A 16,738-nucleotide genomic window follows, 5' to 3' on the forward strand; every position below is an offset into this window, starting at 1 on the left:
TTATTATTTTTTGCATCTCGAGTTCTAACTTAAGGGTGTTTGGCAAATACCACACCGATGCCCTAACATGTTCGTGGAGAGAGAAAGCCCATCATTGAAGTGATTTGACTTTTATAAGATAACTCAACAAATTCGCCTCTATAATTATTGTAGACACTCAAATTTGAACGAACCCTCAATGCAAAGTGTCCAAAAATACTCAAATACCTTTCTGCCATCACCACATCACCTCTCAACCTAACCCAATCCTACATATACCTTAACCTAACCAAATTTAACCCCTAAGCCAATTAGCCTTAAACCATCTTACCTCTCAACCCAACCCAAAACCCTTATCCTAAGTTTCAACTTAAGTCCAATGATCATAATCAATCACCATGATCATCACAATGTGATGCATGTCATCAATTCAACCCATCTACCAACCACATCACCTTTCTTTAAAAAGTTAACCTACCCACATCTCAACTCACACCCATGTCATAATCTACCCCCATCATTATCTTCAAATCTCTCATCACAAGCCACTCCTACACCCCTTCTCTCTAATCAACTCACTTAACACACACCCACACTTCTTTAACATATGTCACCATATCCTCCACTCTTCCAAAAAATCAACAACTACCATTTTACACTCTCATTCTTCAAACTAAAACCTACTTCATTCAATTCACCTAACACTTTACCCAAATGAGTTGAAAAATCCAACCCATTTGGATCATAAGCAACCCATTTACACTCTCCTTCCATTACCCATAATTTACACACACCATATTCACAAATCTCACACCATTTTATCAATTTCATATCATTTTACCCTTAAAAGTTCCCTAAAAAATCTTATAAAACCCCCTCATTCTTACCACAATCCACCCTTAAGACTTGAACCTCCCACTAAGTCTCTATACTCTATCAATTCTCTCATTCTCTCTCCACCCTTTTTCATAATCTTTTCACTCGTATCTATCAACCATAAAACCTCTACTCTATAGGCATATCAAGACTAAGATCAAGAAGCTCACTTTAAAGATTAAGAAGAAAACCTAAAGAAAATCAAGTCAAGAAAGATAGAGTAAGGACTAAGAAGGAAAAAAATAATCTTCCCTCCAATTTCCTCCTTCTACTTCTCCCCTCTCCTTCTTTTCATTTTTATTATTCTTCTAGATTAACCTTAAGATGTGATGCAAACCTTCATTTACTTTTGATAGATTGGGCTCCGGCTCGGTCGAAAGGGTAGGAGTTGAAAAACCCTTTAAAAAAATATTTTCTAAAGATCCTTGCACCCACCATAAAACATTTTCAAGACTAAGGCATTTGAGCCTTTTCTTATGAAATGGGCCCTTAACCAATGAGTCTACATTTTTCAAATGTATTCAAAGATATGGATCATGATAGGGTCCCTTTCTAAATAAAGAAGTCATTTTTGTTTTAGATCGAACTGAATTCGAGGTTACTACCAATTGTGAAAAGAGTAGGGTGCCTAACACATTCCCTATTATCTAATATGGACTACTTTACTCAGATCTAGGGTGAACTAATAGCCTTTACCCGTATGAGAGTCACTAACAAAAAAATAATTTTTTGAAAACTACTTTCTGGGTGGTCATTTACACCCTTTTCTTAAAAAAAAATGGTGGCGATTCCAAAATCCAAGTACTAGAGATATTCGGATTCAAAAATCTCATGTCTATAATTACTTTTAGAGGTAAATCTCCCTTATTTGGAAGCAGATAAATAAGAATTTTTTTGCTTAGGTTTTCTCCTTCCTATTGAGGATCTATGTTTCCATCACACCTTCCATTTGCCTTCAAAGATTGATTCCTCAATAGAGGGAATATATATCCAATTTTTCTTCAAGACTTGAATTTGGCACATCTTTCTCCTAGGACTGGGACACCTTGCTGACCCTCATGGCAACCAACCATGGAAGAGTATTTAGTTATATTTTCAGAGAATTTTATATGTTTTTAACTTAAGAATAATCTTCAAATGGACATCTCTACTTCTCCACCCCCACAATATATGTAGATAATAAAATAAAAATACAACTTTAGGTCGAAAGTCATCATCTTTAATTGTGAATAATGGACTATTATATCATGAAGCACCTCTTTTTATTTTATTATATTATATATATATATATATAAATAGATTATTCATCTATTTTCTTGTCACCCACCTATCAACAAAATGGGGCTACTGTTACATACATTTTGGATACACATATTTTTATCATTTGATTATAGCATAATGCTATAACCATTTCCAGTACATTTAATTTCATATCTTTCAGATTTTTTGCCTATGTAGATCCATCGTGCATGACATGGTATTGGGTTCATTGCCGTGTGGATGTGAACCTAGTTGACTTCAATTGGGTCTACAATCACAATTTTGCAAAAAAGTTTGCTTGTGCCAGAGTCTAGGTTCACAGCCAAGCTGTCTATGGATTTGAATAGACACCTCGTGTATGGTTTCATCACTACAATTCTTATTTTCTAGAGCCTGACACTTTCATGTTTGCTATTCGAATTGGGCACTTGTTCCTTGACATGAAAAAACATGTGTTTTTCTCTATGTTTTGGCTATGGAAGTTCTTCGCGCACACAACTAATTGCTTAATTTGGACTTGCAAAATGTACTTATTTTCTCCAGCAAGAATGGATGGTGCCAAGCTTCCTTCCTTTTCCATTGACTGCCCTTTCAACATGTATGGCATACTTTATTAGCACAACATATATTCATGTTGTGCCTGGGTAAAGAATGGATGGTGCCAAGCTTCCATCCTTTTCCATTGTCTGGTTCAGAACTCAAATAAAAGATGAAAGCCAATGTGACATGTCACAATGCAAACTAGTTGGGTTGTTTTTTTTCTTTACCCAGGCACAACATGAATATATGTTGTGCTAATAAAGTATGCCATACATGTTGAACCCCCGCATGATTTGAAAGGGCTCCTTTGGACTTTGGACTTTATGTTTCTATCTGGTTCTGAGATTACATTAAGTATTTGGTTTGTTTTGTTCTCCGGCATATGAAGAACTTGTATTTGGTTTGTTTTGTTCTTTACCCTGGTCCCCGGCACAGGATGAAAAATATGTTGTTAGTCAAGTATGTCAGCTTATACATGCGGGAATCCTACATAATTTTTTTTTATTATAAAAAACCTGTTTTTAATGAGATCCATAACGTTGTGGACATGAATTGAACTCAGGTCTACGTTATCATTATCCATGGACTTTACCAACTAGACTTAGGATTTAATACGGTGTCCCGTTCCTATAAAATAGGAATAGTGTTTATGTAGCATGCTCCAGTTGGAGTTTAAAACATGCCATGTACATGTAGACACTGTTCCTATGTATAGGGAACGGGACACCATACTGGATCGCGACTAGATTGAAAGGCCTCTTTGGATTTTGGACTTCGGACTTGTGCAAGTTTCTTTCAACTTGTTGGGAGGAGGAGAGAGTTCAATTTTTCAAATGCAACATTTGTCCCATGAAAATAGGACTTCCTTACATCTATCTATATCTTAAACAGACAATCTCAATAAAAAAATGGAAAAAAAAACTGAAAAACATTAGAACACTCAAAACAAGAGGAGTCCAACTTCATTCCTTTGCAAATTGAAATTGAAAACCTAAGCAGCAGGTGGTTTGTATAACTTCTCAACCATCTTCCTGTATTCTGCAAAAATCAAGAAAGAAAAGAAAAATGCCAAGTCATGAAACAAAAACAAGCTAAGAAGAAACCCATTTTTTATCTTTCAAATAAATCACACATACCTTCTTGATTGCTCCAAAGTGCTGCTGCTTGAGTGTTGAGAGGTGAACTTATGTTTGGTTCTGAATCCACATCACGAATCAACCAAAAAAGCTAAATTACTCAAATGGGTATTTTAATTATTACTCTAAAATGTAAAAAAAAGAAAAATACAGGGAGCTTACCTCCAAGCAGACTTTGGATAGAAAGCAGGATGGTTCTCACATCATAAGCTGATGACCATTTATCCTATAGAATCAAATCAGTCCACAGTTTTCTTTAGGATTAGAAATAGTTCTAATTAATATTAAAAGAAGATTGAGAAAGAGAAATAATTGTTTATTTTTACCCCAAAAATATGGAATCAGATAAAACTTTTTTATGAAATTACATAATCAGATACAATTTTAAAATATTTGCATCTAGATAAATTTATCCCTCTGTGTAAAAAGTCTTGTAGTGAATTTACATTTACACCAAAGGCCTCTTAGATTATAAAATATTAATAATTTTTACACAAACAAATAAATTTATCTGGATACTTATATTTTAAAATTGTATTGGATTACATAAATTTTTGAAAAACTTCTATTACCTGAAGGATATCTAAGCAAATGTTTCCATAGACATCCACATTGGGATGGAAACAAGTGGTCTCGAATTTCACTTTGGGAGGCTTGAAAGGGTAATCTGTAGGAAAGGAGAGTGAGAGCTTGTACTCAGTTCCTTCGAAAACGGTATCTTTGCTTCCACAGATGGTTCCTTTCCAACATAATATGTTGTCTTCTTCAGGAAAGGCAGAGATGCCAGGACCCCCACTCATCTGAAAGTTAATCGAAAACAAGAAGGACGAAATATAAGATTTTTCTTTATTTTTTTTAATTATCAAGAATTAAAAAAAATTGTAGGGTTGGTCCCTTCTCACCATTAGGGACATCAGTTCTGACTGCAACCTGTTTTAATGAATCAATTAGAGGAAACAGGAAATCAGTATCAAAAATCCCAAAACATGAAGACAAATCCAATAAAAAGGAAAGAATTTTAAATTGCAAGAAGACCCAATTCATTAAAAATCTTCAAAACCTCTTGGAAGGTATATAATACATTGGGCATCAAAAGCAGTGTGAAAACTTTTTTACTTGAGAAAGATCAAGAAATCCCAAGTAGCAGACCATAAAGCTAATTTAATAGGATCTTGAAACATCCAATAATGAACCTTTAGAATCGAGTTAACAAAACCCAGTTTGAAAATTTTAGAATCAATTAATAAAAAGGAAGAATTTTAAATGGGAAGAAGACCCAAATTATTAAAAATCTTCAAAACCTCTTGGAAGGTAAATAATACATTGGGCCTAAAAAAAAAAAAAAAATCAATCCCAATCCCTAGTAGCAGACCAAAAAGGTAATTGATTAGGATCTTGAAATACCCAATAATGAAATTTTAGAATCAATTTAACAAAACCAAGTTAAAGAATCAAACAAATAGACACTAATAAAACCATTTTAGATACAAGAGAGAGAAAATAAAACAAACCCTAAAAGAAAGAAAAACGGTATAATTGAGATCAAGAAGGCTTAAAATATAAAATGTTCAGAAAACTTTTAAAACACGGTAGAGAGAAACCCAAACCTCAAATGTACAGAGATTAATGGGGGAGATGTATAGAGTGCTTAATACCTTTTGAGAACAGATTGGGTATCGACGGTTTTGGCCGCGGGGGGAGGCTGCTTTGAGGTTGTGATCGATCCTGTGATCACAGCTGGAGGGGTATTGTCTTGAGTTTCAGAGAACCCATTAATGGTTGTCATCTCTGATTCAAAGAGAAAGATCTAAGAGTAGAAAGAAGAAGAATAAAGAAAGCTTGACAGAGAGATTAATATGAGAAGAAGAAGAAGAAGAAGCAGAGATATAACTCCTTCCTCCTCAGAGAGGAAGAATGGAACGATAAGATCGAGAGAGAGAGAGAGAGAGAGAATGAGGAGATGCGAGGTGAGCATGTGACGCTTTTAAAACGGTCACTGGAGTAAAGAAAGCGACAAATACATGATTTCTTCTTAATTTGAAAATTGGTTTTGGCCTAACGGCTAGTTCTTCACATTTAAAAAGGAAAGTTTTCCAACTTGTTGAAAAACGATCAAATAGTGGGTCCCACATCTTTGGGTTTGCAATGTTATCATTATAAAATTTGTCCCACGGATCTCGAGGAATTTATGGCGCTTCCATGAACGAATGGCCAACCACACCAAAAGGCAATCTGCTTGGTGATTTCTATCCACTGGATTTTTCTATTTTTCATAATAATACGAAAACGTATGAAATAAAATTACATTCAGACTTAGAAACTTTAATCTAATTTATTTCATTTTAAATTCTAGACTTCAGAATCGAAATTCAGAAATTTTGAACTGATGATGAGAGGACACAGATGAATCCAGAAATTTTGAACTAGAAAACAAAAAATAGAAAATAAAAACTATTTTCTGGACATTTGAAATATTACCAAACATGCCCTAATTGAGTTAGTATCTATATGTTGTAATTTTCATGGCTTGGTGATACTTAAAATTGATCCATCATTAATATGCCTCGATCAGCTTGTTAACTGATTATAGCTATTACAGATTTTATCTCAAAGTTTTATGGGTGAATTTCGTCAAGTAGAAAATTTTAAGTGAATCTTATGGTTAAAAATTACCAATTAACTTTTAATTTTAGATCGGTAAGCACTTAAAATGAGAACAGTAACCCAATATTAGCAAGAATTGAACTTCGATCAATGATATAATCACTTGTATACTTTACCAAATAAGCTACTAGCCTCCAATCACCAATTAAGTTGCTTTTCTGTATATATTTTTCTTACGAATATCACATTCCTTCAAGATTGCGGATACCCTATCCCCAAGTTCAGATTGGTTAAATATTCAGTAGGATCAATCAAATAAATTTGGGAAAGATCCATAAAAAAACAAAAAAAAAGGGAAAATTTTCAGGGAACATTCAATTGATGCTTTTGATTTCTTACCAAAACATCATTATCTTCAACCACCCTGAAACTGGATCCTGTTCTTGACATTTGAATGTCCAGAAAAGAAGAAAAGAAAAAAAAGAATTAAGAGTGACTTAAAAACATATTATCACATTGGATGATTAATCAATGTTCAGAGAATTTTCACAAGTTTCTAAAAAATTCGGAAAATTTTGTGACTGAAGATGGGAACCTCTCAAAATACCATGTGGCATGCTGTTTTCTTCCCTCTGAGCCCTCAAATTTCAAGCCACAAACACTGGACTTAGGACACAAAAGATTCTGGTATAAATTTCATTATAATACGGATAGAGTAATCAGATTGATGATAATAAATGTTTGCTCGAATAAAAATTGTTTGCCACTCACAACTATTTGTTGAGAAAATTCATCACAGAAAACTGCACTCACCACCCAAAAACTTGATTTTTCCAACAAACACAGATATTAGGTTTTAAGGCCCTTAATTATCACATAACATACTTTTGTAGGCCCAATGACCCTATAATATCTTTTGATGGACCTATCATCCTAATTTAGTTATATTTGAGCAATTGCACCATGATAAGAGGATTGGTTATATTAATATCACATTATCTTTATTCTAAATTACTTTATTACATTCTATAGCATCAGACCAGATCCCATACTCTCCTGGGAGTAGGGTTGCAAACCCATTCCTTCACAGATGCAATCACACCAGGTTTCTGCTCCAAGGGCCTCGTGTATTTTCTTTTCCTGCGACAAGATCATCAGTTATTCGACCAAGGAGAGAATGCATCTTTGCTCGGTTAGCTATGTATGATTGAAAGCCAAAAGCTCAATCTGATCTACGAGCACCCTCAATCCTAGACTCAAACATATCCAAGTCTGTGGACTGCGCTCTCGCCCAACTCGCCTAGATGACCAGAAGGTGGCCAAAGGATAGCGTCCGGTTATAAGCCAGACAATCTGTCGACCTCAGCCGATAAGGAACCTCTTTCCTTCTAGACTAGTTTCATTTCTGAACCCTTTAAGAAAGTGGGGTCACGCCCGGGGTTTCAGCTCATATTACATTGACCCTTCCCTCTCATCTCTTGCTTATTCAATCAGTGCTCAATCTGTATTACGTCTCCTTCGCTAATGAGAGTACTTCTTTCCTAGGGAGCAAGAAAAGGGCTGCTATTAGAGCTTAGTTGCTTCTTCATTCTGGTCTTAAGCCAACCAGTCCTGTCAATCAAAAAATGATAGAAAGAATTGCGAGTTTTTGGGAGTAAACTTGTGTCAAATTCCAACCTTAGCACTGCATTAATTGAAAGTGTATATTTCCTTTTTGAACAAAGCATGATGAACTAATGCCCCCCTTACTACTATCCAGTAGGTTTGACACTGTATGAGGTAATAACACCTCTTGATAAGAACTTGGTTTAATTTACAGCTTTTGTGATAGCTGCAATCTTTGTCTCCTTGAACCTACCAACTCAACTTGTCCCCTCTAACGATCATGTCAATTGTCAAGGAACACAACTGGAAGGATGAAGCCACATGTAGTAAATCCAAAGCTAGTGAATATGCTCCAATACAAACCACAAGCTTGAAGCACTTCTAAAGAAAAAAAAAAACAAACAGGATGATGGCAAAAGCTGCAAGCAACACTTCCAACAAAAGGAGAAACTTGGAGGACGTAATTCATACCCTATAACACAACTTCAAGCCAATCAAGAATACAGCAACTGTGTTGCCGAAGTCCATCATCCAAGCCTTGTCCATACATAAGGAGTCGGCCACAGCCTACATGAACCCCGTTATGCTATATTGCTATTTCACTCTAAATGGAATTCAATTTCCTAAACCTACATGATCCATGACAGATGGCTTAATTGTGTTGGACTAGAATTCTTACTGTTTCCAATTTCGATGGCACTTCCAAGTTCCACCTTTGATGTCCAAAAGCAGATGTACTCTTTACTCTTCATCACTCAACTTCATACATCATTCATTAAATGATACTGAAGTGGATTAGAAAATGGGTAAGATAGCTGCTCAAGGCATCTGAAAGATTCCAGAACTGCTCTATAGCTTCACAAATCATGGAATCCCTTCTTGGAGAAACTAAATGCCTGGTCAATTAGTTTCCCGAAATGGCAATTAATCGAAAATGCAATCCATAAAACATATTTCACAAAAACTAAGAGCCTGCATACTGGCCACAAAATAAATGTTTTATTGTAGAATACGGTGTAACATAGATTTATATGAAAGATGTCAGATAGATTTATATTTTAAAAAAAAAACAATGAGTGAGAGATTACCATTGATGAGAAACACAACATTAGGTTCCCTCTGGCTTACAAACTGAATGCCATCTAAATAGAAGGTTTTCAAAGAAGAAACCCTTAAACTCCTCAAACAACTTGCCCAAAAAGAATAAAATACCCAAAATGCTAATTACAAGCTCCTAAATCAACTTCTCCTTCCTCTCAAACATGGGACCAATCCTCTCCTTCCAAAGACCCAAACAAATTTCATAGAATCCTTACTCTTCCTTGGAAGGCCCGACATTAATAACTCTCAAAAAGTGAAAAGTGAAAGAACATAGTGAGAAAAACAACCAAATAATTGAAATAACAACATAAAATTGGACCACACCACATATGCAATGTCACAATGAATTAGGATGTGATTAACAATTTGCATATGAAGAACTACATACCCAATAAAGAAAGCTACCTTGGAAGATTTTTTTTGCACCATATAGTAGACATGATGTTTCGAATGGCTTGGAACTTGAATTATTGATTTATAGAAGGATTTAGCCAAAAATGCATTATCCCTCGAGTTTGCCCAAATTAATCATTTATCCTCCCTTGGGGATGTCACATGCGATTCCTGAATTTCCCATTGCTCACATTTCATGAATGGTGGTTTAACACTTGTTTCAAAGTTGGAGTTTTAAAGGGAGAGAGGAAAAAAAAACCCCAAAACTGTTAGAACTCTATATCATGTGGCCCATTGACCTCATGATTTTATGGTTTAATTACACAAGGATTCTATATATAAAAGATATCAATATTAAAGAATCCCTATATCATTAGAATAGTTAATATTCTTTAGGATTAGTAAGAGACCTTGATGGATAGGAAACTTACTAAAAGAATAACTCTAGGCCCTCAACCTTCATCTATAAAAGAGGATCGTTGATCCCATACTGACAAGGAATATAGAACGAACTAATTGTGGAAAACGCACATAGAAGAGAGTTTTAGTAGAGTGATATCCATCAATCACTAGTACCTAGCCGATCCACATAGAGAGAAGGGAGAAGGTGAGTCTAAAAGAAATCATCAATTTGATTGGAGTTTTGAAAGCTTCGAGGAACATGAGGATCGAAAGGCACACCTCCAACGTTTTGAATCAACAACTTTATAATGGCACAAGGTAAGTACCTTCAACTTGATTTACATTGAATGAATAGTATGCTAGATTATAACCTATTGGAAAAAATCAAAGTATATTAAAGTTATGCTTTAGGATTTTGAATGCGTAAAATCTAACAAAAACTAGTTAACTCAGTTTAAATTTATATTCTTTAATCATTCTCTCTAATATTGAAATTTTATTTGAATAAATCATTTCTATGAAGTAGACAACAAAATCAAGAAAATTGAAAGCTAATTAGGAACTTTGGAATGATAAGAAGGACAAGCACATATACCATCTAGTAAAATGCAATGGGTGGATTTGGTGTAAGGAACAACAAGATTATAAATGCAAACCTAATGGGAAAGTTGCTTAGGAGGTACGGGGAAGAACAAACTACCTTTAGAGAAAATCATCTTAGCTAGGTGCGATTGTAAGAACTTTGGTTGGAATAGTGAAGAGGTTTAGTCCACATAAGTTCATAGTGCCAAGTACGATTGTAAGAACCTTGGGTGGAATAGTGAAAGGGTTTGATCCACATAAATAGTGTTTAGAGGGAAATCTAAAAAGGCTTTAAGGAGTTTGCTAATGGTCTTAGGCTCAAGGTGGGAGTAAAGGCAATATGATGCACTTTTTTTTGGAGGTAAGGTGGTGTGAAGGGAAATTCCCTAAAGTAAAAAAAAATTACCTTGTTAAGGATCTAGGTTTGACGACAATATTTCTGAGGAGTTGGACTTCAGGAGGAGTCTTGATGAGAGTCCTGATGAGTGGACAATTGATAAGTGGCTAGCTTGTCTTGAATCGATGTTCTTTAAATCCTTGGACATAGATAAAAAGTTGTGGGCAAGAGTAAAAATAGTTCTTCATTGTCAAGGTTTTTATTTTTTATTTTAAGGATTTAAGTAATAGTAGAAAATAAAGGATTACAACAGATCTTTCTCCTTAGTAGTCAAAAAGATCAAGCCAAGGAAGAAAGAGATAGCAAAGAGGGATCCGACCTAACGACTTCAAACTCACAAATAAAACCCCTAGGAACATGGAGCCTAGATTCCCACACCACAAATCCTAATCCCAAATTCTAATCCATCATTGTAGCACATAGGCGATGAGATAAGCAAAGGACACAAAAAATAATATCTCCTTGCACATAACCCTAGGTCATGGTTGTGGTACAGTTACTAACGAAGATGCTCTCAAAGAGACGAAAGGAAATATTGAAAGTTAATGAATGGTCATACAGATAAAGGAAGTGTAGGTTTTAAAAGCTTACAAGGATTTGTATTGTAAGATGGGTGCAAAGTATTCATATTCTTTTACATGAGGAATGAGGATTCAAATTTCTACAAGAAACGTTCAATGTTGCAACCTTTCTTCCATTGTCAGTAATTATTAGTAAATGCTACAAAAATGAAATCTTTCCTGAAAAATTGCTAAGGAATCTCCTCTATTATATCCCCAATAATCTGGATGATTGAACATCACTGAAAAACATTCAATGATTTTTCTAAAAAATTTGGAAAAAACTCTTCAACTAAGGGACCGATCAGTTAAATCTGTGAATTGACAAATTAATTAGTATAATCCCAGAATTTTTCCTAAACTTTCCTAGATTTATCGAAATTAAATCACATTGACCCCTTCGGATAATTGTTGAAACCAAATTTTATCACTAAGTAGGAGATGCCATTTCATATGGCGTATTATGTCCTAAGATAAATTGGTATTTGTATGACATCATGCACATTCTCTGCCCAATCTAGATAGAGCATCATTTCCAATTTTAATTAAAATTCACATTTAGAGTCATGATAGGCACGTGACATACTCAATCGACACGACTGACGTGGTGAGAAGAAAGTTTGACTGCTTGACTTCACTGCTACCACGTCAAACCATTCAACCGAACCAGAAAAAAAAAAAAAAAAGGAAGGGAAAAACCCATCGTAAATTTCAGATCTGAAAAACCCTTCAGCACAGTTCTTTTATTTCCCATCATAAAAAAAAAGAGGGAACCCTTCGAATAAAACACAGATCTGAATATTTTGTTTCTTCTTCCCCATTTCTACACCCGTCTAGATTTGAAAAACTCTTTAGAACACTCAATTGAACAAAACCCATATCTGAACATTTCGTCTCTTCTTCCCCATTTCCCCGCTCGTCCAGATCTGAATCTTGCGTGGTCAACAAACACAAATATGACACGAGACTATTCACCAAGCCAAGTATTATTGTTTTTTCACCCGCTCATCCAATATTTTATTGCAGTTAAAAAATCTCGACTTCCTTGGACTAACCAAATCATTATGTTCAAGATTAACTGTTGTAAAACGCCATACACCATCTTGTTGTTGTCTCACATTAACACTAGCATGTCATACTTTTTTGGATGAAACTTGTGTTGAATTTGTATAATCTTTTGGGGAATCACATTTACCCTTCCTAACGTAACTTATCGTGCATCTTATCACTTCTTTTTTGTCTTCACCACGATACATGCTTCTATGTTTAATACCAAATCCAGTACTTGTGGCATAGGTTTTATTATAATCAAAGGCGTCATCCGAATTGAATGTCATTCCTTTTTTCGGCTTTATATCATCTTCATCCAAATTGTGTAGAATTTCTTCTACCCTCTGAAACATTAAGGTAAGTTGTGATGATTTCAAAATCGAATAATAAACAATTTCAAGGCACATGATTTCAGAATTGAAATGAAATGTAGACTTCATTCTTACAATTTGTCTATTTTTCTTCAACTACAAATCATCTCCAATATTTTATTATTGATCAATTTTCTCCAATCTCTCGTTCGCTCTCAACTAAATAATCACTATCAATAAGTTTTTTTTTTTTTTTTTTTTGATAAGTGACTATCAATAAGATTTATCTCAAATTAGATGGAATTTTGCATATTAAATTGTTCAAAATGATTCTTATTTTCTTGAATTTCACTATAATTCCCATCTATTTCAGTTTTATTGAAAAAAATTACAAGTTCGAATTATATAGAATTAAGAAAAACAATCAAACAATCAAACTACCTAAGAGAATACAACAGAAACCCAACATGGAACATGATCTTCCATTATAACATTGATATACAAAAAAGTATCAAATAATTTTTTTTTTTTTTTGGATCAACAATGTAAGGAACTCCACTTCATTTCTAAGCTAAAACAGAACAAACAAAAGTCACAAGTAGTTAAAAGAAAAATAAAATATGGTAGAATCACAAAAAAAAAAAAACCTATAAGAACACAATACCTTTCATTGTGTGTCATTTGGTGTAGAGAAATCCATCGAGATATTCAGATTTGGACGAGTGGAGAAATGGGGAAGAAGAGACGAAATATTCAGATATGGGTTTTGTTTGATTGAGTGTTCTGAAGAGTTATTTAGATCTGAACGAGCGAAAAAATGGGGAAAAAGAGAAAAAGTATTCAAATCTGTGTTTTGTTTGAAGGGTTCCTTTTTTTTATTATTTATTATTATTACGATAGAAAGAAGAGAACTGGGCTGAAGGGTTTTTCAGATCTGAACAAATCTGAAATACAATGGGGTTTTCCCTCTTTTTATTTTGTTCAATTGAATGGTCTGATGTGATAGCAGTGAAATCGAGCATTCAAACTTTCTTCTCACCACGTCAGGGGTGTCGATGAGTATGCCACGTGCCTAAATCAGATTATCACGACTATTCAAATTAAAATCCAAATGGGTTTACTTTTAAATTACTCTTATTACTCTCCATTTACTATACATAATTCATCAGCTGAGACTAAACTTCAACTACAAAATGAATGTATCCTAGTCTTTCAAAGGTGCCAGCTTAATAAGTTGGCAAGGTCTGTGGGTGTTGTCGTGTTGATACCATGACCTAGGTTCAAAACCTGCCCTCACCCGCTGATTACTAACACCACTAAACTCATTGCCTATTAAAAAAATGTACCCAAGTCGTAATCCACACCCGTAAACTGTACCCAAGTAACATAACCCAAAATCTATAACAACAAATAAGTGTTTGCATGTCACATATGAATACCATATTCTTTATTCCTTCATTTCTTTTTACTTCTTTTCCCTTTGAGAAGTTAAGAGATTTATAAAAGAGAAAAGAAGATTAAAAAAGAAACATAGTTGTAACTTCATTTCACCCCCTCTAGTGCAAGAAACATTACTATGTACTAAAGGAGCAATTCTATCCAAAATAAGAATATTAAGTCATATTCTTACTTCAATCAAAATCTCAGGTTCCTAAATCTTAAGTTAGAAAGTTCTTAATTTCAGAAAAGCTAAAGAACAAATGAAGGGAAAAAGGAAAAAAAATACAACAAAAACAAAAGCTTTTAAACACTAATTTCTATCTAATTAAGTATTAAATCATACTCTCAGACCCCAAACCTGATAGAGTTCGCTCTTTAATCCATGGAGACTTTTGCACCAAGAGCCTTCATCTTTTCGATGATCTGCTCGCCTTCCTCCTTCGAAACACCAGTCTTAATCACACAAGGTGACTTCTCCACTAAATCTTTTGCTTCCTTAAGACCCAAATCAGTAAAACTTCTAACCTCCTTAATAATCTTGATCTTCGAAGCTGCCTCGAATGACTCCAATTTCAACTCAAACACCGTTTTCTCAGGCTTCTTCTCTTCCTTCGCTGCTGTCGGACCTTTGGCCACCATTCCAGCCAGTCCAGCAGCAGCACCTGGTTTCATGACCCCAACTAAAGGTGCTTCCTTCATACCTAATTTCTTCATCAAGATCGATGAGAGCTCGGCGATTTCGATTAGTGTGAGTCCCGAAATTTCATCAACGAGTCGAAAGACTCGAGCCGTTGGAGGGCTTCGATGCTCAGTTGGATCGAAATTTTCTGGATCGTAATCGGCTGGGAGCCTTCTTTGATCGATCATTTCAAGTTCTTCTTCTTCTTCAGGATCTTGTTTTGCAGGTAGACTAGAGAATCTAGAAATCCAATTTAAATTAATGGGTCTCGATGCGATTGGGGTAAGAAAATTTGATCTTTTGGAGTACTCCTTTGAGAGGAGAAACCCTAATCTTGAAATCAAACTCATTCTCAGGTTTCTGAGAATGAGACTGTAATGGAGTAGGCTAAAATTTTGTGTGTGTGACAGTGTGAGAGAGAGAGAGAGAGAGAGGAAGATGGTTTTAAACCTCGGTTTCCCGTTTCGTCTCGGCACCTTACCGAGTTTACTCTCTCGAGTCATCTCGTCACACAAACGATACAAATCATCGACAAAGTCCAGCCTTACTAACTTAGTAAGATTTCAAATCTTAGTGTCGCTGTCGCGTCCAAAAACATGATCCTATGTCATAGGGATGTAGAGATTAAAATTTTAAGAATGTTTTAAAAAAAAAATATTTCTTTCACCATTATATTTTAATTTTAAATTGGAGAGCTCAGTGATGATCCATATTTAAAACCTTAGACCAATCTAGAGGTTTGTGGCTTTGGATTGCCAATTTTGTAAATCATTTAAGCTTAATGACTCTTACTAAGATTTTAAAATCTTAAATTTTAATAAGTGCAATGTTTTTAAACCATTTAACTCGGTTATAATTATTTGTTAAGGAATGTTCACATTCAAAAAATTATAGATTTTTAATAAAATTTGGTTGATTAGAATATACTCAGTCAGAAGATGGTATTTATTAATTTCTTATCAAAGATACAAAACTCAGTTGATTCAAATGAATTTTATAGAATCTCCTGATGTTTTTAAGTATAAGATGAGTTGTATCAAATTTTATGGGAGTCAATTTGAAGGATGATTCACACTGATGATCACTTATGTTCAAGAAGGATATCAATTGACTTAAGCGACACAATCCTAAGCAATTTATACAACCTTGGAGACTGATATTTTGTTTTTAATGTGTGTATTTAGGTTTTGTTGAGATATTTTTTGCTTACAAAAAATTTCATTAGAGTGTTTGTAACGACATGATTTTCAATTATGAAAAATCTCGTTAGCACTTAAGTTTGTAATTGTCGTGATCATTTTTTTAAAAAGAGTGTGAATGTTCGCCAAAAAGTAATTTTGAGAAAAATATCTTTTTTAGACTTGTAGTAACTCTCGTATTGGACAAATGATTGGTCAACCTAAAGTCTTAGTAAAGAGATCTGCTTAGAAAATGAGAAGGTGTTAGACACCCCATTATCTCTACATTAAGGTGATTACTTTATTAAACTTTTTCATTTTTTTTTAAATTATTATTGAAATAAAAATTTATGAATGAGATGCATGTTGGATGTGAGAATGTACACATGAGTGAGCAATGTACCCACCCTCTCTGGGGATGTTGATGTTAGTGTGAGACATAGGGGGTCATCTTATAGAGAAGGACAACCCCAAGTAAGTCGATATTATCAAAATACAAACATGAGATTAGGGTAATGTTGCTCTAGGTATTTTTGGGATACTCCATGGTTGGAGCCCCCTTAATACCATGGTCTCAAAAAGCATGCGTGACATGGTTAAAAACTTAGTGGTTCAACCCCAAAAGAGAAAGACACCTTTCTTCAT

At 34.5% G+C, this 16,738-nt stretch overlaps 2 protein-coding genes across 3 annotated transcripts; both read right to left on the bottom strand.

The window, feature by feature from the left end:
- Positions 1-3,480: 3,480 nt before the first annotated feature.
- On the bottom strand, positions 3,481-5,846 carry LOC147396947 (ubiquitin-conjugating enzyme E2 20-like). Its single transcript, XM_086452285.1, has 6 exons — positions 5,447-5,846; positions 4,694-4,721; positions 4,364-4,591; positions 3,954-4,017; positions 3,792-3,851; positions 3,481-3,693 (listed from the first exon to the last, which is right to left on the bottom strand). The coding sequence occupies exons 1-6, from the start codon at positions 5,575-5,577 to the stop codon at positions 3,647-3,649; spliced, it is 558 nt and encodes a 185-aa protein (XP_086308411.1). The 5' UTR covers positions 5,578-5,846; the 3' UTR covers positions 3,481-3,646.
- A 3,134-nt stretch (positions 5,847-8,980) lies between these two features.
- Positions 8,981-15,344, bottom strand: LOC147396948 (ribosomal protein L7/L12 domain-containing protein). Of its 2 annotated transcripts, none has more exons than XM_086452283.1 (2): positions 14,595-15,344; positions 8,981-12,829 (listed from the first exon to the last, which is right to left on the bottom strand). In XM_086452283.1, exon 1 carries the CDS (start codon positions 15,263-15,265, stop codon positions 14,612-14,614), a length of 654 nt encoding a protein of 217 aa, XP_086308409.1. In that variant the 5' UTR covers positions 15,266-15,344; the 3' UTR covers positions 8,981-12,829; positions 14,595-14,611. The 2 variants fall into 2 exon arrangements, with proteins under 2 accessions (XP_086308409.1, XP_086308410.1); XM_086452284.1 differs by lacking the exon at positions 8,981-12,829 and adding an exon at positions 13,688-13,868.
- Positions 15,345-16,738: the final 1,394 nt, after the last annotated feature.

The sequence above is a fragment of the Akebia trifoliata genome, chromosome 8 (assembly GCF_017979445.1).
Source record: "Akebia trifoliata isolate Shusen 1 chromosome 8, ASM1797944v1, whole genome shotgun sequence".
Lineage (NCBI taxonomy): Eukaryota > Viridiplantae > Streptophyta > Magnoliopsida > Ranunculales > Lardizabalaceae > Akebia > Akebia trifoliata.